At 44.6% G+C, this 23,952-nt stretch overlaps 1 protein-coding gene across 4 annotated transcripts in view; it reads left to right on the forward strand.

The window, feature by feature from the left end:
- Window positions 1-9,855: 9,855 nt before the first annotated feature.
- TNRC6A (trinucleotide repeat containing adaptor 6A) overlaps window positions 9,856-23,952 on the forward strand; it is a 104,076-nt gene continuing 89,979 nt past the window's right edge. For all 4 annotated transcript variants that reach the window (XM_062179823.1, XM_062179821.1, XM_062179822.1 and 1 more), the window contains exons 1-2: window positions 9,856-9,983; window positions 10,390-10,437. Coding sequence is in view for 3 of the 4 variants with exons in the window: in XM_062179821.1 (XP_062035805.1) it covers window positions 9,979-9,983; window positions 10,390-10,437 (53 nt within the window). In the remaining variant the exon portion in view is untranslated. The remainder of the gene's footprint in view (window positions 9,984-10,389; window positions 10,438-23,952) is intronic.

Here is a 23,952-nt window from a genome sequence, read left to right on the forward strand (position 1 = left end):
ACAGGCATTGTGGAATAGTAGGTAAAGCCACTACCTGCAACATCGGCCTCCCAAATGGGCACTGGTTCGAGTCCTGGCTGCTCCACTTTCAATCCAGCTCCCTGCTAATGGCCTGGAAAAAGCAGCAGGAGATGGCCCAAGTGCTTGGGCCCCTGTTACCCATGTGGGAGATCTAGAAGAAGCTGCTGGCTCCTGGCTTGGGCCTGGCCCAGCCCTGACTATTGTAGCCATCTGGAAAGAGAACCAGGGGATGGAAGACCTCTCTGTAACTCTGATTTTCAAATATATACATATATTAAGTATTTATATATTCAAATTATATATTTATATACTATTTATATATTCAATATTTATATATATATAAAACACCTTCAGTATCCATGCCGTCCAAGCAGTTTTAGCAACGGCAGCACCTGATCAGATCGACCTGTTTTAGAAAGACCACTATGATGGCAATGTGGGTATTTGAACCTAGGGAGACAAGCAGGGAGGGTGGAAAAACCAGTCCTTCATTTGAGTATTAGCAAGGGCCCCTACGTGCTGGGCACTGGGCAATGCAGAGATGCCACAGTGAATAAGTCAGATACAGACTTTACTGTCCCCAAGCTTACAAAAAATCATGAGAATCGAAGATCAGCCAAAGAACGGAAACATTTCTTTGCAAGCATGATTACCGTTGTAGAGAAGTAGAGTCCTTTAAGAACCTGTGATTGGGAAGGTCAAAGCCGGCGAAGGTCAGAAAAGTCTTTCCTAAGGAAGTTACCTTGGGGGCTGAGGGTTAAGGATGGTGAGGAGTGGGCTGGAGCAAGAACATGGACGCCTTTTAGAAAATAAAGGAGGAGCTCTTGGATTGTCTGGGGCATGGCAAGCAAGGAGGCGTGATTGGCGGTGACACTGGGAGACGTTTGAGACCACGTCAAAGATACCAGGCTTCTCATCAGCAGCCCTGGCATGCTTTTGGGTTATTCTAAGGTGGAGAAGAAGATGATGAGGTTTTCATTTTAAGAAAACTCACAGAGCCTGCTGTTTCGAGAGTTGTCAGCAGGCTAAGCATGAACCTATGCAATGCTGGTGAGGAGCTGGAACCCCCAGGACTCTTCCAAACGCTGGGAATGCCACCAGGTCTGACCACGGCTGAAACATCTTTATTGTTTCTTATGTAGTTAAATATGCATTGTCCCATGATCCAATAATTCTATTCCTAGGAATTTGAGAAGAATAAAAACATATATCTGCTGTTTAGGTCCACACTAGAAGACTCAGATGAGGCTGCTCATAACAGCTTTATTCATAATGGCCCCAAACTGGGAAACAGTCCAATGTCCATCAACAGAAGGCTAGGTAAACTGTGGAATAGCCATTCAAGGGAATAATTCTCAGCAATAAAAGGAAGTGAGTTGATATATGCAATGATATGAATGACTCTCCCAGGCACGTTCAGGAAAGAGAAGCCAGGCACAAGGGGTTAACCATGGCATGAGTCTATTAGTACGAGCGTCCAGAACAGACAGTACCAATTCACAGTGACACAAATCAGAAACGTGGTTTAAGATGCTGCTTGGGACTACCACATCCTACATCAAATTGTCTGGTTTCTAATCCCAGTTCTGCTTCCAACCCAGCTTCCTGCTTACTTACATTCTGAGAAGGATGTGGCTGGTAATGGCTTAAGTGCTTGGTTTCCCACCACCCACACGGTAGTCCCTGGTTGAGTCCCTAGCTCCTGGCTTTCACCTAGCCCAGACCTGCGTATTGTGGGTGTTCGGGGAGTGAACCAGCAGATGGGAGACTCTCTCTCTCTCTCTCTCTCTCTCTCTCTCCCTCCCTCCCTCCCTCTTCCCCCCTCTCCGCCTTTTGATAGATTAAGCTTTTTTTAAAAAGAAAAGTGGATTCTTGATGGCAAGTGTGCTACAGGAGAGGATGCAGGTGATTTACTGAGAAACGTTACAAAGGAATTCTCAGAAGTGATACAAGTGTTCTATGTTTGGATTAAGATGATGGTTACAGGAGCATATTTATTTGTCAAAATGTATGAACATTTTCACTGTGCCTGCATGAATTTTATTGTATGCAAACCATGAACATCACCACTACAGCAAAAGGGAGGGGAAAAGGATCTGGAGTTTTCAGGGTGTGTGGGAGGGGTAGCAGAGGAGAAACCGATTAGGGGGAGGCTAAGAAGCAGGTCGGACCACTTGCTGATGCGTTGGCTGTGGGAGGCAAAAGTCAGAGCGAACTCTCAGGTTTCTGGCTGGGGCAGCAGAGCAGTGTTCCTATGGACCTGTCACTTGGCTCTGCTCTAACACTCTCTTCCTGTTCTCCCTCCTACCTTGCTGACTTCTTCCCTGGAGTATCAGACTGCCTAAGGACTGAAGCTTCTGCTCTTCTCTAAATGGGCGGGTGTTGGGGCACAGTGGGTGAAGTCACTACAGTGCCTAGAACTCAGTCCCACTCTCCACTGCTGATCATTTCCTGCTAATGTGCCTGGGAGGTAGCAGGGGATGGCCCAGGTTCGTGGGTCCCTACCACCCAAGACCCACATTGAATTCCTGGCTCTTGGTTTGTGCCCGGCTCGCCACAGTTGTTGAGGCCATTTGTGGAATGAGCCAGCAGATGAAAGATCTTTCTCTCTCTCCCTTTCAAATAAGAATAAATAAATAAATAAGTTTAAGAGAAGAGTGGGTCTCAATAATGTAATGCAGTTAACTCTCCATTGAGCCAGCATTGTGGTGCAGTGGGTTAAGCAGTTAACCCTCCACACTCATGTGTCTACATTCTTGGATTCTGTTAACCATGGATCACAAATTATTCAGAAAAAAATTGCATCCATACTGGACATGCATAGATATTTTTCTTGTCATTATTCCCTACCCAGTAAAGCAAAACAACTCTTTACGTGGTGTTTACTTTGCAGTAGGTATTATCAGTCATTTAGAGATAATTTAAAGTATATTAAGAATATGCATATATGGAAAATGTGCACAGAAAGTATGCAAATGTTCTGCGTGTTATATAAGGAGCTTGAGTATCTGCAGATTTTGATGTTTTTGGGGGGACCTGGGACCAGTTCCTCATGGATACTGATGGATGACTGTACCCATGCACTCCTCACTGTACTCCTTATAGGGTCTGGGGAACAACTGGAATAGTTTTAGTTGATGCAATGAGGAGAGAGGTGTCTTCTATTAAGAGTTCACGGGTAGGAACCGTCAATGCTAGATTGAGACAGTCCCACAAAATCAGGAGTGCCTCCTCTTACTGGACACTCACACTGATGTGAAAGTCACATTTATGGGGCCTGGCTTTGTGGCTCACTGGGTTTGAGCTGCCATCTACCTTGCTGGCTTCCCATATGAGCGCTGGTTTGAGTCTCCACTGCACCACTTCCAATCCAGCTGCCTGCTAATGCACTCGGGAAGGCAGCAGAAGATGATCCAAGGGCTTGAGCCCCGACCACCCACATGGGAGACCCAGATAGACTTCCAGGCTTCAGCCTGCCCCAGCCCCAGCCAGTGCAGCCATTTGGGAAGTGAACCAGCAGATGAAAGATTCTCTCTCTCTCTCAAATAAAAATAAAATAATACAAAAGAAAGCCACATGTATGATGATCTGAGGTGGCACTTCTCTGTCTTCAAAGGTTTTATGCACCTGAACATTTCCAGTAATACACTCACCACATAAATGGAGGGAGAGCTGCTTTTGTTTTGTTCAAACTCAACTGAGATTCATTCCCCATTCTGGAAAAATTATATCTGGACATGACTACAGCTCGTGGCGTGTGGGTGATGAACCTGACACTGCTATGTGAGTCTGTATTGTGTAGTAGTAGCACGGCACATTGGAGCTGGTACCTGTCCACTTCCCTGGGTCTTCCAGTATGGGCGGTCCCCCAAGTGATCACACAGGGAAAGACATTCTGTCTAATTATAATCACTTTCCTTTTACTTCTCCTTTATATCAGAGATAATCTATTACATGTGTATTTTTGGAATTATGCCCTAGGTAAATTATATAAGGGTACTTCAAAAAGGTCATGGAAAATGGCATTAATATATTTTGGTGTAAAATTTTTGAAACCCATGCATAGTTTTTCCATAATCTATGTTTTTTCATGAATGTTTTTGAAGACTCCCATTATACATGTGGGTTGAAAACATTTCTGCACCAAAGTAAACTTTAAAAAAAAAAAGATTTATTTACATATTTGAAAGTCAGAGTAAACAGAGAGAAGGAGAGGCAGAGAGAGAGAGAGAGAGAGAGAGATCTTCCATCTGCTGGTTCACTTCCGAATTGGCCAGAATGGCCAGAGCTGAGCCAATCTGAAGCCATGGGCCAAGAGCTTCTTTCAGGTCTTCCCACGTGGGTGCAGGGGCCCAAGTACTTAGGCCATCTTCCACTGCATTCCCATGCCATAGCAGAGAGCTGGATCAGAAGTGGAGCAGCTGGGACTCAAACTAGCACCCATATGGGATGCCGGCACTGCAGTCAGAGAATTAACCTACCACGCCACAGCGCCAGCCCTGAGAAAAAAAACTTTAATTTAAAAATATTATGTGTGTGCCTTGCCTTAAATATATATATAGGGCTGGTGCTGTAGCATAGTGGGCTAAGTCTCTGCCTGCTTTGCCAGAATCCCATAAGGGTGCCAGTTCAAGTCCTGGCTGCTCCTCTTCTAACCCAGCTCTCTGCTATGGCCTGGGAAAGCAGTGGAAGGTTGCCCAAGTGCTTGGGCCCTTGCTCCCACGTGAGAAGCTGGGAAGAAGCTCCTGACTCCTGGCTTCAGATTGGCTCAGCTCCAGCTGTTGTGGCCATCTGGGAAGTGAACCAGCAGATGGAAGACCTTTCTTTCTGTCTCTCTGCCACAGCCTCTCTGTAACTCTACCTCTCAAATAAGTAAATAAAAATCTTTCTTAAAAAATACATATGGGCCGGCGCCGTGGCTCAACAGGCTAATCCTCCGCCTTGCGGCGCCGGCACACCAGGTTCTAGTCCCAGTCGGGGCACCGGATTCTGTCCCGGTTGCCCCTCTTCCAGGCCAGCTCTCTGCTGTGGCCAGGGAGTGCAGTGGAGGATGGCCCAAGTGCTTGGGCCCTGCACCCGCATGGGAGACCAGGAGAAGCACCTTGGCCGCGGCGGCCATTGGAGGGTGAACCAACGGCAAAGGAAGACCTTTCTCTCTGTCTCTCTCTCTCACTATCCACTCTGCCTGTCCAAAAAATTTAAAAAATAAATAAATACATATGTATCTAACCATAGTATTTGGTGAAGACTTGGAAGAAAAAATCCTTTTCTTTCAATACATAGTATCTGAAGGTTTAGGGTGGTCATTTATCCTTTCTTAGGAAGATAAGAAGAGTTGGAAACCATGTATGCTCTAGTGCCCTCAAGGACTGAAGGAACATGGGGTCAGCGTTGTGGTGCACCAGGTTAAGCTGCTGCCTGTGAGGCTGGTGTCCCATAGGGGTGCTTCTTCGAATTCGGGCTGCTCCACTTCGGATACAACTCTCCACTAATGTGAAAAGCAGGGAAAGCAGCGAAAGATGGCTCAAGTTCTTGGTCTGCCGCAGCCATGGGGGATACGGATACTCAAATGGAATTTCAGGTTCCTGGCTTCGAGGCCATTTGGGGAGTTAACCAGCAGATGGAAGAGCTATCATTCCTTCCTTCCTTCCTTCCTTCCTTCCTTCCTTCCTTCCTTCCTTCCTTCCTTCCTTCCTCCCTCCCTCCTTCCCTCCCTCCCTTCCTTCCTTCCTTTCTTTTTATTTCCTTCTCTCTGTGTGTGTGTGTGTTTGTGTGTGTCTCTACCTCTTGCTCTGTAACTCAGCCTTTCAAATAAATCAATGTTAAAAAAAAAAAAAAGGAACAGAAGGAACTGATGTGGGCATTTGGCACAGTGGTGTAGTTGGCGCTTGGGGGGTGCCCCCATCCTATGTCAGAGTGCCTGACTGGAGTCTCCTCTCCACTTCCAGTTGCAGCTTCCTGGTAATGTGCACCTGGGAGGCAACAGGGGGTGGCTCCAGTACTTGGGTCCCTCCTACACTTGTGGGAGACCTCAGCGGAGTTCTTGGCACCTGGCTCTGACCTGGTCCAGCCTTGGTTGTGGCAGGCATTTGGGGAGTGAACCAGTGGATGTGTGATGTCTTTCTCTGTCCCCGTCTCTCTGCCTTTCAAGTGACATGAAAATAAATAAATATGTAAAGAAAGGGAGAAAGACAAATGCAGAAAAGGCCTTATTTAAATTTGTAGAGTCTCTTTACCTTGGATTCTTTTCTGTGTTTTTTTGTTTTTGTTTTTTTTAAGATTTATTCATTTATTTGAAAGGCAGAGTTACAGAGAGAGAGAGACAGAGAGAGAGACAGAATCTTCCACCTACTGGTTCACTCCCTAATTGGCTGCAATGGCCAGGGCTGGGCTAGACTGAAGCCAGGAGCCAGGAGCTTCTTCTGGATCTCCCACACGGGTACAGGGGTGCAAGCACTTGGGCCATTTTCCGCTGCTTTCTCAGCTACATTAGCATAGAGCTGGATTGGAAGTGAAGCAGCCGGGACTAGAACTGGTGCCCATATGGGATGCTGGCACTGCTGCTGATGACTTAACCTGCTGTGCCAGAGCACCAGCCCCCTTCTCCCACCCCAGTTTTGTTCCTAATGAATACGTTAGTAGAATAAAAATGGTGGCCTGTTTTCATCCACAGTGATGACACTCAGGTAAACCTCCAGCCTGAACCCTTCCTCCATGGTGGCTGGATCCTGGTTTGACTCTAACACCCTTCAGTTCTCAGCTGAAACTCATATTTTCAAAGAAGCCTTACTCATTATGAGTAATGCTATGCTCCTTTGTTTCATGCTTTCTCGGGGCAACATTCCTTTCCTTCTGTACACCTCTTGTAGTTTGCAGCTATGCTTTTTATGGTTTGCTTTTTAAAGCAAACTAGCCAGACTTAGGTTACCTTTAAAGTAGTTATGAGTGCCAGAAAACCAAGCCCTAACACAATACGTGGCACCATAATAGGTACTTAACAAATAGTTGTTGTGCGGATGAATTGTCATTTTGGTATTCTGGGGTACGCAGGTGAGACATGGGCTAAAAATAAGAATTTGAAAGTCATCTGCATTTAAACAGTACTTAATTACAAAAGAACTAGTGAGATTACATGCCACCAATGCAAAGTGGAGAAAGAAAAAGTTTAAAAGAGAGCATTGGGAATCTCCAACATTTACTTTGTAGTAGGAAATGCTATATGTATGTGTATGTATGTACATATATGTGCATATATATATATATACACACACAGAGACACAAAAGAATGGCTACAGAGATAAAAAAAAAAAAATCTAAGAAATGAGACTCCTTAAGGAGGGAATGGTCCACCATGTAAATGAAGCTAAGAAGTAAATCAAGGTGACAAAAAAAGTTACCATTGAACGTGGCAGCTTCAAGGTCGTTTGTGGCCTTGACAAGGGCATCAAGGGGAGAGGACTAGACACGTCAGGGTAAGCAGGAAAGCAGGGTGAGCAAGTGGAAGCCGCTTGTGCAAAATGATTTTCCAAGAAGCTTTGCTGGAGAGGACAGCAGGAGAATGGAATGGACAGGAATGCGGTGTCAAGCGGGAATTTGGGGGTTTTGTGGTTTTAAAACGAAAGTTACTAGAGTTTGTAGGATATTGGGAAATACTTGGTTGGAAAGACTGATTGTTTGGTAAAGAGAAAGGATAATAAGAGGAGAGGACCCCTTAGTAGATCCCCAGTGAGGAATCCATGCTGGCCTTATATTATCAGTCTTCTTTGACCTACTTGTACATGCCAAGCTTAAGAGATAATTAAAAAGTGACTAGCATGAATTCCCGTAGTGCACTCTATTGTAGCCCAGGAGCGACCATATGGGATGTGTCAAACCACGCTGAGCACACCTTCAAAAAAAGTCACATCTTCTTAAGCTTCTTTTGGGGCTGGGAATTAGTCCCAGGGTTTCTCAACCTTGGTGCTACTGGCATTTTGGTTCAGTGCGCTGGGGCACTGTCCTAGGCATTGCAGGACTGTTCTGGAGAATTTCCTGGCTTCTACACAATCAATACCAGTCGCACTCACTGTGACCACCAAAAACCAGATATTGCTCAATGTCCCCAGGGGTGCGAATTGGTGGGCAAGTTGCCCTGACTGAGAACCACGGACATAGTGTCAAACTTCAGAAAGTCTAATTTAAAAAAACTAGCTGATCTTAACAGCTGTGCAAATGTTGATAAATATTGCTGTTTTCATTGCCTTCTGCTGTTGTGGAAAATTATTCATAAACCTGGTATGAAAACATATTGTGCTACACATATATGTTCATTTTTTTTTTAATTCCTAAAAAATATGGTAACATATTTTTTAAGTAGAAAGGATCATAAAAGAAAAACAAACACGTCCATGGATAATGGCAAGAGAAGAAAAGTCACTAGGGTTTCTGTGCTTTGGTGCCCCCCTATTTATTTTTTTTCCAAAAAAAAAAAAAAAAAAAAAACCACAAAGCGTTTTTCACATGCTTATAGTATAAGAAGAAAAAACAAACTAAAAAAAAAAAAATAAGCTCCTTGTATCATCCATTAACATTTGAGGTCCTGCTTTCTGTCTTCCTGAGCATTCATTCATCAGCTTAGTTACTACATTATCTTTCTCGGGAGAGCACAGGGAGTGGACAGTGCAGAGCAGTTTTGCTTGTTTTTAAAGGGGAGAGATTTGAGCATGCCTGAAAGCCCGCCGAAGGGCGTGGGTTAGAGAAAGGCAAATGGGATGAGCCCCCCCGGCGAGGTTTCTGAGAAGGTAAGAGGGAACGGGGTCCTTGGCTCGGAGAAGGAGCTGTCATGAGGGGAGCGTCCGTGTGAATAGATGTTACCCGGTTGTATCGACATGCACACTGTATCCACCTGTAAGGGATCCATGTGTCTTATTGTGTCTACACGGATACTTATGTACTTCGTCCACACCTACACCTCCCCACGGACTCCATTGTAACCACCCCCCGCCCCCACGCCCGTATTCCTCCTCTACATCATCTTGGCAATCTCCAAATGCAGACCAGAAGCTGTTTCTGAAAGCCACGTCGTCAACGCTGGACATTTTGCTCCTCTGACAGCTATTTTTTTCGCCATCATCCATGCCACGGCTGCTGGGTGACATGTCTGGAGATGCCCAGGGTGATGGCCCGGGCAGGCGTTCGTGCCCCGGGAATTGTTGAGTCAAAGGGTGTGCGAAATTCGGTGGATTAAAAAAAAAAAAAAAAAAACCTCACAAACCGCCTCCAGGTATGCATTCTTTACCTGAGAAGCCCGGAATACCTGGCCCAAGGTCAACAATAATTAGGAGTGGCCGAATTCAAAAGCCGCGCGGGCTCCTGCGGCAGGGATTAGAATTTGCGGTTTAGGCGATTTTTTTTTTTTTTTTTTTTTGGCTTGTGTATCAGTGGGGGATGGGCCGGGCGGCAGGGAAAGGAAACTTGTGTCGCAGCAAAGAAGGTGGAAGAAGAGGAGGAGGAGGAGGAGGTGGAGGAGGAGGAGGAGGAGGGGAGGAACCCAAGCCAAGCCGGCCGCGGCGACAACGGCTGAGCTCGGGGCTCCGAGGTCCCCCCTGGCACCTCGGAGGCCGTGACCTCCACGGAGGTCCCGCCGGGGGTCGAGCGCCACTCCAGGGCGGTTGCCAAGGGCTTGCCCCGTCTGCGGGTCCAGTTGCCAGGGCCTCCATCTTGGGACCGGTGGCCGCGGCGCCCCCGGAAGGGGTTGCCGAGCGGGGCATTCACTTCCGGTCTGGGGCCTGCGGCGGCGGCGGCGGCGGCGGCGGCGGCGGCGGCAGCGGCGGCGGCGGCGGCGGCGGCGGCGGCAGCGGGTCGGTGTAGAAAATGGCGCTGGTGCAGCGGCTCGGGCCTCTCCCCGCGGCGCTGCGGAGGGCTTGAGGCTCGCGAGCCTCCTTCACCGCGCCCCACTTGCTCGTGCACTTTACACACATGAGGTGAGCGGAGCCGGGGGGCCTCCCTCCGGGCGGGAGCAGCCTGGGGGGGCGCTGCCGCAGGGCCCGCAGCTGCGGGCGACGGGGATGACGGCGCCGGGGCGTCCCCGGGACCTCGGGCCTGGGCGGGAGGGCGCCGGGCGGGTGGCCCGGAGGGGGCTGCGCCCGGCCGCGCCGCCGGGGCCGGCCCCGGGGGGCTGCGCCTGGCCGCGCCGCCCGCCCGCAGTCCCGGCTGCAGCCCGGCAGCTTTGTGAGCCCCCCTCCCCCGCGGCGCCCCACCCCTCCCCCACCCGGCCCCCGGCGCGAGCCGCTGCCGCAGCCGCTCGGTGTTCACGCGCTGCTCGTTTTGTTGTTGTTGTGTTTTTTTTTTTTTCCTGTTTGTTTGTATTTGTTTTGTGTTCTGTTTCAGAGAATTGGAAGCTAAAGCTACCAAAGACGTAGAAAGAAATCTTAGCAGGTAAGAGGGGCGAGCTTTGCGTCTCCCGCCGCGTTTCCCTGTGCGTTCCCACCCTGGCTCGCCCGTGTTCTGGGTTTCCAAGTTCCCCTGTGTCATTTTCTTTCGCACGCAGGGAGCAGACATTCGGGAGAAGCGGCCTGAGGGAATACTGGCTGGAGGGATTGCGGGGAGATGCGTAATGACGCGTGTGTGCCTTTCTTTTATTATCTTTTTTTTTTTGTTAAAAAAAGCGAAAAGCAATTGTTGTAAACTTAGTTAAAGCATTCTCACCCTTTTAGAATTTAATTAGGGGACTTGTGCATTAATTACTATTGTAAATGATTGCAGGCATTGTGTGAGTCATGATTGAGGCGGCCCTTATGGCGGGCTGTCAAACTGTTTTGGCTTCCCCGTTATTACTTTGTAGCTCAAATTGTTGCCTTTATAAAAAGATACTATGTGTTCGGTTTTTTTTTTTTTTTCAACACATTGTAGTCAGGCGGATTCTGTTGCATTGGAAACAGTTGTGCCCTTGAACTTCAAGCAAGCATAAACTGCGTTTTGTTTTTCTTTTGAATCTGCATTTGAGACTATGTTCGTTGCATGCTTTTTTTTTTTTAACTCAACTGGTAAAATAATTAAAAATCTGTTCCCAGTAGGTGGTTACCGTTCTTACTGGGTTTGAGTGCTTTTGCACCGGGAACTTAAAGCAGCCACAGCAAAGGGAGGGTTTTTTGTTGTTGTTTACATGAGGCTTTATGGAAATGTTTGGCTTTGTTGAGCTGTAATTGCTTAAGCATCAGGGGATTGCACTGTATTTAACTCTTTTTCACATTCATTTTCTGTCTTTTGCTTTCTTATTCACCTTTTTTCTTTTCGAATTCTATTGGGACACTCAGAAATTAACCCCGTACGTGTACTGCTGTCTTTCACTTGGACAGAATTAAATAAAAAAATTCTCCAATGGCAAGTCTTAATGTAGTTTGTGCTTGATGAGTGTTAGTTTTAGGGTTATGTTGGAGTTATTAACACTGTTCAAGTCACCTGCTTATTGTTCACCGTGTACAGTTGTTTCAAACTGCCGCCTTTGGGAGCTTTGTAGGTACTAATCTTGGCAGAGAATCCTTAAGGAATCTTCAGTTGGGGAAGGGTGGTCATCATTGGTTTACCCAGGAAAAGACTGCTACTACTCAGAGGAATTATGGCATCGTTTAAAGGAAATTAAGACTGATCTCGCTGCCTGAGTAACAGGTAGACATTCGCATAGGTTTTGTTGTCAGAAGCTGTTAAAGAAATGTTGACATGGAATCATTAAAGAAAACAGACTGAATTCTTACAGTAGAATTTCAGCAGCATAGAGGAGCTCGGGGTTTGGATCTATTTCTCATGCTTTTGTCATATAATTGTATCATATACTTCTTATGAAGATGTTCTAGGATTGGGTTAAAATTTTCTATAGGACATGTATAATTTTCATGTGCTGTTACCGTTGGCCAGCCACGAATCAGCTTGAATTCCAGCTCTGCCACTTTTAAAATACGACCTTGGCACCCGGCGAGTCACTTAGCGTGTCTGTCTAATCTATAAAATGAGAGACTTGGACCAACTAGTTGCTAAGGTTTGTTAGGCCTCTTGGGTTATATAAAAAGGAGTCAAGTGCTGTCCATGCCCACAGAGGACATGTACAATCTAATAGGAAGACTATAAAAGGTACATAAATAACTGTAATATGATGTAGATGACATAGGGGTCAAAAGTAGATGCCATCCCATTCATGTGCTTAAGGATCTTCAGTTGGTCCAAAAAGCACAAAAAGGAAATGCAGGCATCTGGGAGGTTTTAAGGCAGTGTGTACTAAGAATCCAATGAGAGGGCAGCATTATTTTAAATGCGAAGTGTTCTGAGGAGGGAGAGATGCCTTTAGGTGGTCAGATGCTGCCTCCCCCCCCCCCCCCCCACAGCAGTCTTTATAGACTTTAGTGCTCTCCCCAGGAGGCCCAGGCAGTGTGTTTGGTTAATAAACACTTACTGAGTGTCTTCTGTATTTCAAATGCAGAATAAGGTGGGGTGGGGGAGGACTTGGGGGAGGAAAATGTGAGGGGCAGAATTTGTTGAATGCTTTTTAGGGATCCTTGAGAAATGCTGAGAGGTGGGTCTGTCATTATCTGTTTCACACAAGAATTGGAGGCATAAAGAGTTTAGGTAACTTGCTAGAGACCATACTACTGGTAATTGAAACCTGTCAGACTTCAGATGGAATTTATACTGTGTCTTATTAGAGGCATGGCTCTTCCCCCTTGAAAAAATGGAACATTTCTTTTGGGAGGTAAAACCCACACATGCATACCGTGTGTCTGGATCAGTTTCTCGACCTAGCCCCTGTTGACATTTTGGAGCAGATAATTACTGCGAAGGCTGTCCTGTGCATTGTAGGATCCTGCAGCACCTGCCGGTAGCACTCCCTGCACAGTTGTGACAGTCAAAAATGCTTCCAGATATTGCCAGATGTCCCTTGGGGTGGGGGTGAGGCAAAATCACCCCTGGTTACGAACTACTGTTCTGGATCTTCATTTGGATTTTTCATGCAGAAACCCCTAGCCTTTAAATGTTGAATTAATCATAATAGCCTTTAATACCATGGAAACGCAGCCCCCCTCGTGTGGACTCTCAGTTTGGAAGTCTGGTTTCTGAATGTCAAAGAGCTTCTGCAAGTTTCCTTTTCCTCTGCTGAGCAGCAAATCTTTTTCAAGATGATGTGCCGAGTAGCCAGTTCCAGTTAAATAAAACTGGCCCAAGGGATGTATTTTAGTTTGCTATCCCAGGTAAATTGTCTTTTAAAATTCACTGTTGGGCCTTAAAATGGTCACGTTTATGTCAGTATTGTGGGCAGTTTAAAGAAGGAGCGCTGAGGTGTAGGTAAGAGTGAGCACCCTTGGGATCAGTTTTGAAAGAGAAAAGGGTGTTGTTCACCAGAGCGGAAGTCAGAAAAGGGTTCAGAATCCAGAAGGCTCAAGAGGTTTTGGTGCAGCTGACCTGTTATAAAAGGCATATGTAGCAAGTACTTGAAGGTTCTTGAATGTCAGGTTGAGCAGTTTGTGCAAAATCTCCAGGTGTGAGGAGCCATGGCTTGCCTTTTTTTTTTTTCTTTCTTTCTTTTTTTTTTTTTTGACAGGCAGAGTGGACAGTGAGAGAGAGACAGAGAGAAAGGTCTTCCTTTGCCATTGGTTCACCCTCCAATGGCTGCCATGGCCAGCGCGCTGTGGCCAGCACATCACACTGAACTGAAGCCAGGAGCTTCCCCTGGTCTCCCATGCTGGTGCAGGGCCCAAGGACTTGGGCCATCCTCCACTGCCTTCCCACGCCACAGCAGAGAGCTGGCCTGGAAGAGGGGCAACCGGGACAGAATCCGGCGCCCCGACCAGGACTAGAACCCGGTGTGCCGGCGCCGCAGGTGGAGGATTAGCCTATTGGGCTACAGCGCTGGCACATTGCTTGCCTTTGGGTAGGGTATTTATGTGATAGGGATTAGTGATCAGGTTTATTTATTGGTAGATAACTAATGGGTCTAGGCAAGAGGTGAAGGGCTGAATTAAAATGATAGTAGAAAAGAAGTGAGAAATACTGAGAAGGTGGACTGTGGGATGTGATTAGTTGAGTCAAACTACTCATACCTGGAGGGGTTGGGGTTGGGCTGCTTCTAAGGTGTGTGGGGTATTGACCCACCCCTGAACAGAATAGAGGGCAGAGCAGAAATAGGCATTTGGGGAAGAGGAGCTAAGTTACATTTTCCAGTTAACAACAACTCTAGTTCGACAGATCTATTTTAAAAAATATTTTGGAGGCCAAAGCCATGGAATCATTGAATATTTAGAGCTGGACCATAAGCTTTGAGATCAGTCAGTATTGTGACTCCTTCACTTTTCACTTGAGAGCACTGATGGAGGCAAGTCCAATTTAGTACGCAAGGGTGTATTCTCTTAGCAAGTGACAGAGCTGGGATTCAGACAGGGGTTTTGTGTTCATTCTTTAAGTGTCCTTCCAGTGAAGCGCTGTTTTAAGGTACACAATAGATAAAATACAATTTTGGTTTCTCCCTTCTTTCGGAAAAAGAAGTTATCTCAGTATGTTATGCCCTTTCCAGTGGTGAGTTTAATGTGGAATCTGTTGTCTGAAGTAGCACTTAACATGCTTTGTGATTTTCTTTTTCCCTCTAATAGACAACACTGTTAAAGGTACCATGTGCCAGTAATGTGACCTCTGAGGCGGGGCGCTTGTGTGTGGGACACTTGCCTAGGACAGTTGCGGTGTCAGAAGAGATGAGTGCAGCAGGAAGAAGCCAGGGCAGTGCACCTCCCGAGCTAACGCGAGCTCTGGACCCTTATCTGCAGGATAGGAGTGAGGATTACCTCCTGATTTTGTTAGACCTTATTTTTTTTTCTTCCTTTTTTTTTTTTTCTTGTTAATATGCCTTGCAGACTAGGAAGTTCATTTAGGTATCTGTAGCAAATTTGAATTATAAACATAAAAAACAATACCATTCTGAAACCTCTTTTGAGTTTTGGTCTCTGAAATATGCCTGAAAGTATAAATTGGAAAGACTTAAAGTCCTTTAGAGTTCTGCTTTGTGACTACTTCAAAAGTGTTGCCCATGAGCAGAAAGACTAAAATGTAGACTTACATATAGATTTATGATGAGTGGATCACAAAAAGTCAAGAAAAGTTACCCTTCTGGTTTAAAATTTTTATTTTTTAATGTTTTTAAAAATTCATCTTATTTGTTTGAAAGGCAGAGTGACAGAAAGAGGGAGAAAGAGAAAGAAAGATCTTCCATCTACTGATTCACTTCCCGATGGCTAGGGTTGGGTCAGGCTGAAGGCAGGAGCCACGCCACCTTGTCTCCCCCTTGGGTGGCAGGAACCCAAGGACCTGAGCTGTCCTACAATGCCTTCCCTGCCATATTAGCAAGGAGCTGGGTAGGAAGTGGAACAACCAGGAATGGAACACCGGTATCTTTTCTTGGGTGTACCAACTATATTAATATTTTGCCACATTTGTTTTATCATGAAACTCCACCCAAAAATGTGGCAAATGTGGCAAAATGTGCCACCTAAGAAGTTTAACTTTATTAGTAGGTCCATATTCACATTTTCCTAAAATTTTTTGTAGTGTTTTCCTTAAGAATGTGTTTTTTCCCTCAATTTCTTAATCCAGCACTGCGTTTAGTTTTGTATCTGAAGTTTCCTTGCATCTGGGTTAGCTTCTTATCCTTTTTGTGACCCCTCCCCCTTTAAAGATTTATTTGATTTATTTGAAAGACAAAGTTAGAGAGGTAGAGACAGAGAGAGAGGTCTTCATCTGCTGGTTCACTCCCCAGATGGCGATCCTAAGCGAGGAGCCAGGAGCTTCTTCCAGGTCTCCCACATGGGTGCAGGGGCCAGGGTCTTGGCCCATCTTCTACTGCTTTCCCAGGCCATAGCAGAGAGCTGGATGGGAAGTGGAGCAGCTGGGACTTGAACCACTGACGCCCATATGGAATGCCGGCGTTTCAGGCAAGGGCTTTAACCTGCTGTGCCACAGTGCCGGCCCCTGTGCCCCTTTGATGACTGGCATTTTGGAATAATCTAAAACTTGTTTTTGCAGACTTCTGTTTGGAGTTGTCTGATTGTTTCCGTATGATTAGATTCAGGTTGAACCTTTTGGGCAGGAGTAGCCCAAAGGTGATGATGTGTTTGTTCTCAGGGCATCTTACCAGGCTTCCTCGGTATTTTTAAATAAATTAGCTGAAAGCTTATCTAATATTTTTATCTTTACACTGACTCAGTGTTTCTTTCATTTTAGGAAATGCAAAACAATTAGTTTAAATGGAGATAGATTTTTAAATATTTGAGGTTATAGTAATAACAAGTGTTCAGTTTAAATTGACTGTAAGGTTTGTTGTTTTTATGAAGCGTTATTCTGAAGGTAACTCCCTTATTGTTGGACATAGAAGTTGCTTGTTTTTAGCTTTGACTGCGTTGAACTGATAACTCTGGTAGGAAAATGAAACAGGCTGGGCTTGTAATAATACACAATTCTTAAAGAATGTCCCATTGAAATTGGAATGACATTATACCACCAGGACAAGGGTTCTCATCCTGGACTCCACAGAGAGGCTACAAATGGTATGAAGTAGTCTGAAAAAATCGTGTGCTTAAAATACACACACACACACCTACCTTAGCATTTATCAGATTTCAAAAGGTCATTACTTCTCAAAGACTGGGAATCATTACAGTGTAGGGAGGTTGTTAGAGGAGCCGAATAGTATCAGGAAAAGGGAGATTTTTGAGATTCAGAAGAGAGAAAGCTCAAATAAGGCATGCTTTCTCTCAATATTAAAAAAACATGAAACTATAGTTTACATTTCTTACTTAAGATGCCTTATTTTAAACATGATTTGCATACTCTGTATATGTGTTTGGGTTGGCTATGAAGGAGAAACCTTGCCATTTCTGCTCTTGTAACGGGAAAAGCATTTTGAATGTTCGGCAGTAGGATGTTATGTGAGGATGACTCAGCTTACTTCCCTTCTCAGATGGAATGTGCAGAGCAGACTGAGACCTGGCTGTGGAATCTTATCCTTTGAACTTACAAGGTGTTTTCTGCAGACAGTGATTGATGGGCTTTTGTGTACTAGCAAGCAAGAGGAGCTAACTCGTTTGTTTCTGCTTTCTTGTTGGTGGTTTTCAATCAGTGAACATTCGTTGGGCAATTTGCTGCAATGATATTGAATATTTTTGTAGTTATGACATCTGTGTTTTGTTAATATGGGTCCCTTCTTTTCTCCTATTTTTAAGTTTCCCCCTAAAATAAGTGTGTGTTCATCAGAAGGAAATGTGGTATATGATATTTAAATATGCACTGATTTTAAATATATGTTTAACTATTACTTAGTTCTTTGTTAATGCACCGTACAGAGGTTGTCATAGAAATGTAATGTATTATTCTACTTGTGACTCCCTCGTCTTTGTGAGGCATGTAAGTGAAAAATGCTAGTTTTTTTTTAAAAAATTTAAGATTTATTTACTTGAAAGAGTGACAGAGAGGGAGAGACATTGAGAGCGTCTCTCCACTGGCTCACTTCCCAAATGGCTGCAACAGCCAGGCCTAGGGACCAGGCTGAATCCAGGACTCCTGCATGGGTGGCAGGGGCCCCGGGTAGGCATCATCCACTGCCTTCCCAGGTGCAAAAAATCTTAGTTTGTAAAGATAGAAGGGGACATAACATTGTGCATTTTCTGCACTGCAACAGGGTTATCATCCTCATGCCACAGTTTAGAGTGCCAGTCACTATTTCTTAGACATCTTTGCTAGCTCGCCAGTGACTCGAACTGAAGCCCTGATTCCTACTTGTGCTTAGCTCATCTCTTTAGCAGTAGCCCCTTAAAAACTCCCTTTTCAGAATGCATCCCTTAATTTCTCTGTCAATTTAAAGCTTTACTGATAGGAAGTTCACATGCCATAAAATCCACTGTTATGCAGTGTGTGATTTAGTAGAATTACAGTTGTGGAGTCACCATCACAAATTTCAGAACATTTCACCCTCTGTGCCGGCGCCACGGCTCACTTGGCTAAATCTTCCACCTGCGGCGCCGGTACACCAGGTTCTAGTCTCGGTTGGGGTGCCGGATTTTGTCCTGGTTGCTCCTCTTCCAGTCCAGCTCTCTGCTGTGGCCCAGGAAGGGAGTGGAGGATGGCCCAAGTGCTTGGGCCCTGCACCCACATGGGAGACAGGAGGAAGTACCTGGCTCCTGGCTTCGGATCGGCGCAGGGTCGGCCGTAGTGGCCAATAGGGGAGTAAACCAATGGAAGGAAGACCTTTCTCTCTGTCTCTCTCTCACTGTCTATAACTCTCTCTCTCTGTCTCACTGTCTAACTCTGCCTGTCAAAAAAATAATATTAAAAAAATTTTTTTTTCACTCCCTGCCCTAAACTCCATACCTAATTTAAGCAGTCACTCCTGTTTGTCCCTTGCTCCAGGCTCTGCCAGCCACTAGTCTACTCTTTGAATTTGCCTGTTCTGGACATCCATATAAATGAATCATACCACATGAGTGTCTTTCTGTCAAGCCTACCTCCTCTAGGCTCGTATTTTCAAGGTTCATGCATGTTGTAGCCTGTATCAGTTTGTGAGTGAGACATATTCTGTTGTGGGGCTATGCCACGTTTTGTTTGGTCAGTTGATGGGTTTGTGGGTGGCCTTCACTTGGACTGTCATGACTGAAGCTGTTGTGAACGTTCGTGTGCCAGTGTTTGTGTGGCCTGTGTTCGATACTGTGAGATACATACCTTGAGGTGGCCTTGCTGGGTCATGTGGGAGGAACTGCCAGGTAGTCTCCAAAGCAGTCACACCATTTCTCTTCAGCAGCAGTGTGTGAGGGTTCCATCTTCTGCACATCCTTGTCACCACTTGTTAGTGTCCTTTTTGATTATAGCCATCCTCGTATTATGGTTCTGAGTGACTCGTGGTGTTGCCCATCTTTGAATGTCGTCCTTGGCCACTTACATATCTTATAGTGAGAAATGTCTATTTGCTCATTGTTTTAAATTGGGTTATGTTTTCTTCCATTGGATTGTAAGATTTCTTTGCATAGTTTAATAAAAGTCCTTCATTTGATATACGATTTACAAATATTTTCCCATTCTGTGGGTTTTTGTTTTATTTTCATTTAAAATTTCTAAATTTTATTGACGTAAAAATTGCACATTTATAGAGCAGCAGATGATGTTTTGACATATATATGCATTGTGTAAAGTTCAAATCAGGGTAAGTAAATGTATCTCTTCAAACATTTATTATTTGTGGTAAAAACATTCAAAATCCTTTTTTAAAAAAAATATAGAGTATATTATTGCTCTCTGTGCACAGAATACCATTACTTCTATAATTGCAACTTGAAACCTATTGGCCAACGCTTCCCAGTCTTCTCTCTCCAGCCTCTGGTGATCACTGTTCTCAACTTCTGTAAGATCAGTTTTTTTGATCTCACATAAGTGAGATTGAACAATATTTGTCTTTTTTTGCTTGACTTATTTCATTTAACCTAATGTCTTTCAGTTCCATCCATGGTGTCACAAGTGACAGGATTTCATCATTTTTATGGCTGTGTGGTATTCCATTACGTAAATATATATATCACATTTTCTTGGTCTATTCATCACATCTTAGACTGTTTCCATTTCTTAGCTGTTGTGAATAGTGTTGCAATAAATGTGGGAGTGCATGACATGCACTCTGACATGCTGATCTTTTTGATATGTTAATTTTATTTCCGTTGGATATATACCTATTGGTGGGATTGCTAAATTATATGGTGTTTCTGTTTTTAATTTTTTGAGGATCCTCTATACTGTTTTCCATAGTGGCCAGATTAATTTATATTCCCACCAGTAGTGTACAAAGTTTTTTTTCTGTGCATCCTGCCAGTGTTTGTAAGCTTCATCTTTTTGGTAATAATCATTCTAACTAGAACGTACTTTTCACATTCTTTGTGGTGCCTCTTGAAATACAGAAATATAAAATTCTGTTTGTCCGGTTTACATATTTTCCCCCTGTGGTTTGTGCTCTTTGTACCCAATCTAAAAATCACATAGTTCACTCGTGGTGCGTTTTCCTTTAATAGTTTTAGAAGTTGAGCTGTTCCATTTAGGCCTATCATCTATTTTCAGTTACTTTTTGCATATGAAATGAGAATTCCAGCTTCCTTCTTTCTTCATTCTGTCTGGTTGCTCCAGCACCATTTGTTGAAAAGACTTTTCCTTTTGGCGCTCTTGCTGATCAGCCGATCTGAATGTGATGAGTTCTGTCTGGATTCTGAACCACTCATCACTGTGCCAGTTCTACACTTTTTTTTGTTTTTTTGTGTTTTTTTTTTGACAGGCAGAGTGGACAGTGAGAGAGAGAGACAGAGAGAAAGGTCTTCCTTTTTGCCGTTGGTTTACCCTCCAATGGCCGCTGCGGCCAGCGCATCTCGCTGATCTGAAGTCAGGAGCCGGGTGCTTCTCCTGGTCTCCCATGCGGGTGCAGGGCCCAGGGACTTGGGTCATCCTCCACTGCCTTCCCAGGCCATAGCAGAGAGCTGGCCTGGAAGAGGGGCGACCGGGACTAGAACCCTGTGTCCTGGCGCCGCAAGGTGGAGGATTAGCCTGTTAAGCCACGGTGCTGGCCTCTACACTGTCTTGAATACTGTAGCTTTGTAGTAGATTTGAAGTCAGGAAGGGTAGTCCTTTGCTTTTGTTCTCTTTCAAGATTGCATTAACTGTTCTGCTTGCATTGCTGTATGAATTTTTGGATCTACTTGCCAATTTCATCCAAAAAAAAAAAAAAAGCAGTTAGGATTTTGATAGGGAACTATGCTGAATTGGCATTTTAATTATATTCAGTCTTCGAGACCATGAACATGGAATCTTTTTCCATTTATTTAGGTCTTTATTTTTTTCTAAGAGTTGCCATAGTTTCCAGTGTACAGTCATACATATTTTGTGAAATTTATTCCTAAATATTCTATTTGATGCTATCATAAATGGCATTGTTTTCTTGATTTAATTTTTTGATTGTTCATTGCTACTGTATAGAAATCCAGTAGATTAAAAAAAAAATTGTTGAACTACACATAAAAGGTATTTACAGTGTTACCATTTAAGTTGCATAGTTCAGTGGCATTAAATACATTCAGACTGTAGTCCAGTCATCACCACCATCCATCTCCACAACTCTTCCTTCACCTTACAAACTTGAAACTCTGCGCCTGGGAAACAGTAAACTTCCCATTCTTCCCATCCGCCCCAGCCCCTGGCAACTACCATTCTACCTTCTACTTCTCTGATTCCTTTAGACACCTCATTAGTAGAATCATCAGTGAGTGTTCTTTTGGGACTGGCTTATTTTGCTTAGCATAGTATCTCCAAGGTTCTTCCATATTGTAGTATGTGCAGGCCGACTGATTTTTATATGTTGATCCTGTATCCTGCAGCTGGGCTGAACTTGTTTACTAATCCCAGTAGTCTTCATATATGTGGATTTATTAGGACTTTCGTGTCATCCGTGACTAGAGATAGCTTTTTATCTTTTGCAATCTTGCCCCCACACCTCCACTTGATTTTTCTGACTAGAAGTTCCAATACAGTTTTAAATAGCAAGTGGCAAGGTTGAACATCTTTGTCCTCCTTAATCTTAGAGGAAAAACATTTATTCTTTACCATTAGGGATGATAGGCTGTGAACTTTTTTGAGGTGGCCTTTATTAGGTTTGTTTTTTTTTCCTAGTGTGAGTGTATTTGTCTTGTGATGAATGGGTGCTGGATTTTTTCAAATGCTTTTTCTTTGTCTGTACTCCTTTTTCTTAACATTCTGTATTTGATTTTCATGTTAACCAACCTTGCATTCCTGTGAAAAGTCCTGTTTTGTGTAATCCTTTTTATATGTCGCTAGGTTTGATGTGTTAGTCTTTTGCTGAGAAATTTTGTGTTTGTATTCATAAGGGTTATTGTTCCCCTTTTTTCTTTTTTTAAAGATTTATTTATTTATAAGTTAGAGTTACACTGAGAGAGGAGAGGCACAGAGAGAAAGAGAGAGAGGGGTCTTCCATCCACTGGTTCACTCAATGGCTGGAGCTGCGCAGATCCAAAGCCAGGATCCAGGAGCTTGTTCGGGGTGCAGGGGCCCAAGGACTTGGGCCATCTTCTACTGCTTCCCCAGGCCATAGCAGAGAGCTGGATGGGAAGTGGAGCAGACGGTACTTGAACTGGTGCCCATATGGGATGCCAGCACTGCAGGTGGCAGCTACTTGCTATGCCACAGTACTGGCCCCAGGGTTATTGTTCTATAATTTCTTTGTATCTTTGTTTGCTTTGGGTACCTAGTACCCATTTTGATCTAATATGAAATCTGGGCCATTAGCTGTTGGTTTGGTATCTACTTTATTCTGCTACAACCTTTTTTTTTTTCTTCAAAAATTTCATTTAGGCCAGCGCCGTGGCTCAACAGGCTAATCCTCCGCCTTGCGGTGCCGTCACACCGGGTTCTAGTCCCGGTTGGGGCGCCGGATTCTATCCCGGTTGCCCCTCTTCCAGGCCAGGTCAATACTATGGCCTGGGAAGGCAGTGGAGGATGGCCCAAGTGCTTGGGTCCTGCACACCCGTGTGGGAGACCAGGAGAAGCACCTAGCTCTAAGCTTTGGATCAGTGTGATGCGCCAGCCTCAGCGGCCATTGGAGGGTGAACCAACGGCAAAAAGGAAGACCTTTCTCTCTGTCTTTCTCTCTCTCACTATCCATTCTGCCTGTCAAAAAAAAAATTTTTTTTTATTTAGTTTATTTGAGAGACAGAGAACAGAAACAGTGAGATCTATCATCTGCTGGTTCACTCCTCAAATGCCCACAATAGCCGGGACTGGACCAGTTCAAAGCCAGGAGCCTGGAACTCAGTCTGGGTCTCCCATATGGCTGGCAGAGACCCAATTAGTTGAGCCATCACCTGCTGTCTCCTGCTGTGTGCGTTAGCAGGAATATGGAATTCAGAGTAGAGTTGGGATTCAAACCCAGGGACTTAGAATGGGATATGGGTGTCCCAATCTGCATCTTTACTGCTATGCCAAGTGCCTGCTCCTATAATAACTATTTTTTTTTTAAGATTTATGTACTTATTTGAAAGAGAGAGAGAGAGATCATCCACTCCCCAGATGACCACACAGCCAGGGCTGCACCAGGCCCAAACCAGGAGCAAAGACCTTCATCCATTCTCCCACCTAGGGACAGGACCCCAAGTACTTGGGCCATCTTCTGCTGACTTCTCAAGTGCATTAGCAGGAAGCTGAATCAGAAGTGGAGCAGTTAGGAATTGAACCTGTGCCCATTTGGGATACTGGCATCACAGGTGATGGCTTACCCTGCTGCGCCACAGCAATGGCCCTCATATAATTATTTTTATATATTCAATTCCATTTTTACTGTATGCTCTCCCTCCATTGGTTGCAGCCTTTGTGCCTTAACCATAGCCTAGTGCAGCATTTTATACCAAGTCTTTTGTAACAATTAACGTACACTTATGTGCATCTATTAAGCGGGTCATCAGTATTGCCTAGTTTAATCTTCATAGCCACCCTTTGAGGGATTACAGTTTGAGACCTCCTATAAATTAGGAGGTGGAGGCATTAAAGAAATTAAATAAATTACTTAAGTTACACAAGTAGTGGGGTTGAGATTTAAGTCTACTTTTATTTGACTTTGGACCCAGAGCTCTTCACTGTATGCCATGTTACCTAGGAAGTGTGTGTTTGAATAGATGGGAATTAAACCCGTCCTGAAAAACAGTAGAACGTGGGTAGGAGTAAGAGTGAAAAGAGTGCGCATTTTTTGGTGGTGACAGTGGGGTTGTAGTGTTAGTAGAAGCAAGGAAGAGGAATTGGCATCTAATTAGAGTTGCCCAGTGCCAGAAAGGACAATACAAGTAGAGCAACTGGTTTTTCCCTGCCTTGGACCAGTAATTAGTCCTATTTGGA

This window comes from Lepus europaeus, chromosome 21 (genome assembly GCF_033115175.1).
Source record: "Lepus europaeus isolate LE1 chromosome 21, mLepTim1.pri, whole genome shotgun sequence".
NCBI lineage: Eukaryota > Metazoa > Chordata > Mammalia > Lagomorpha > Leporidae > Lepus > Lepus europaeus.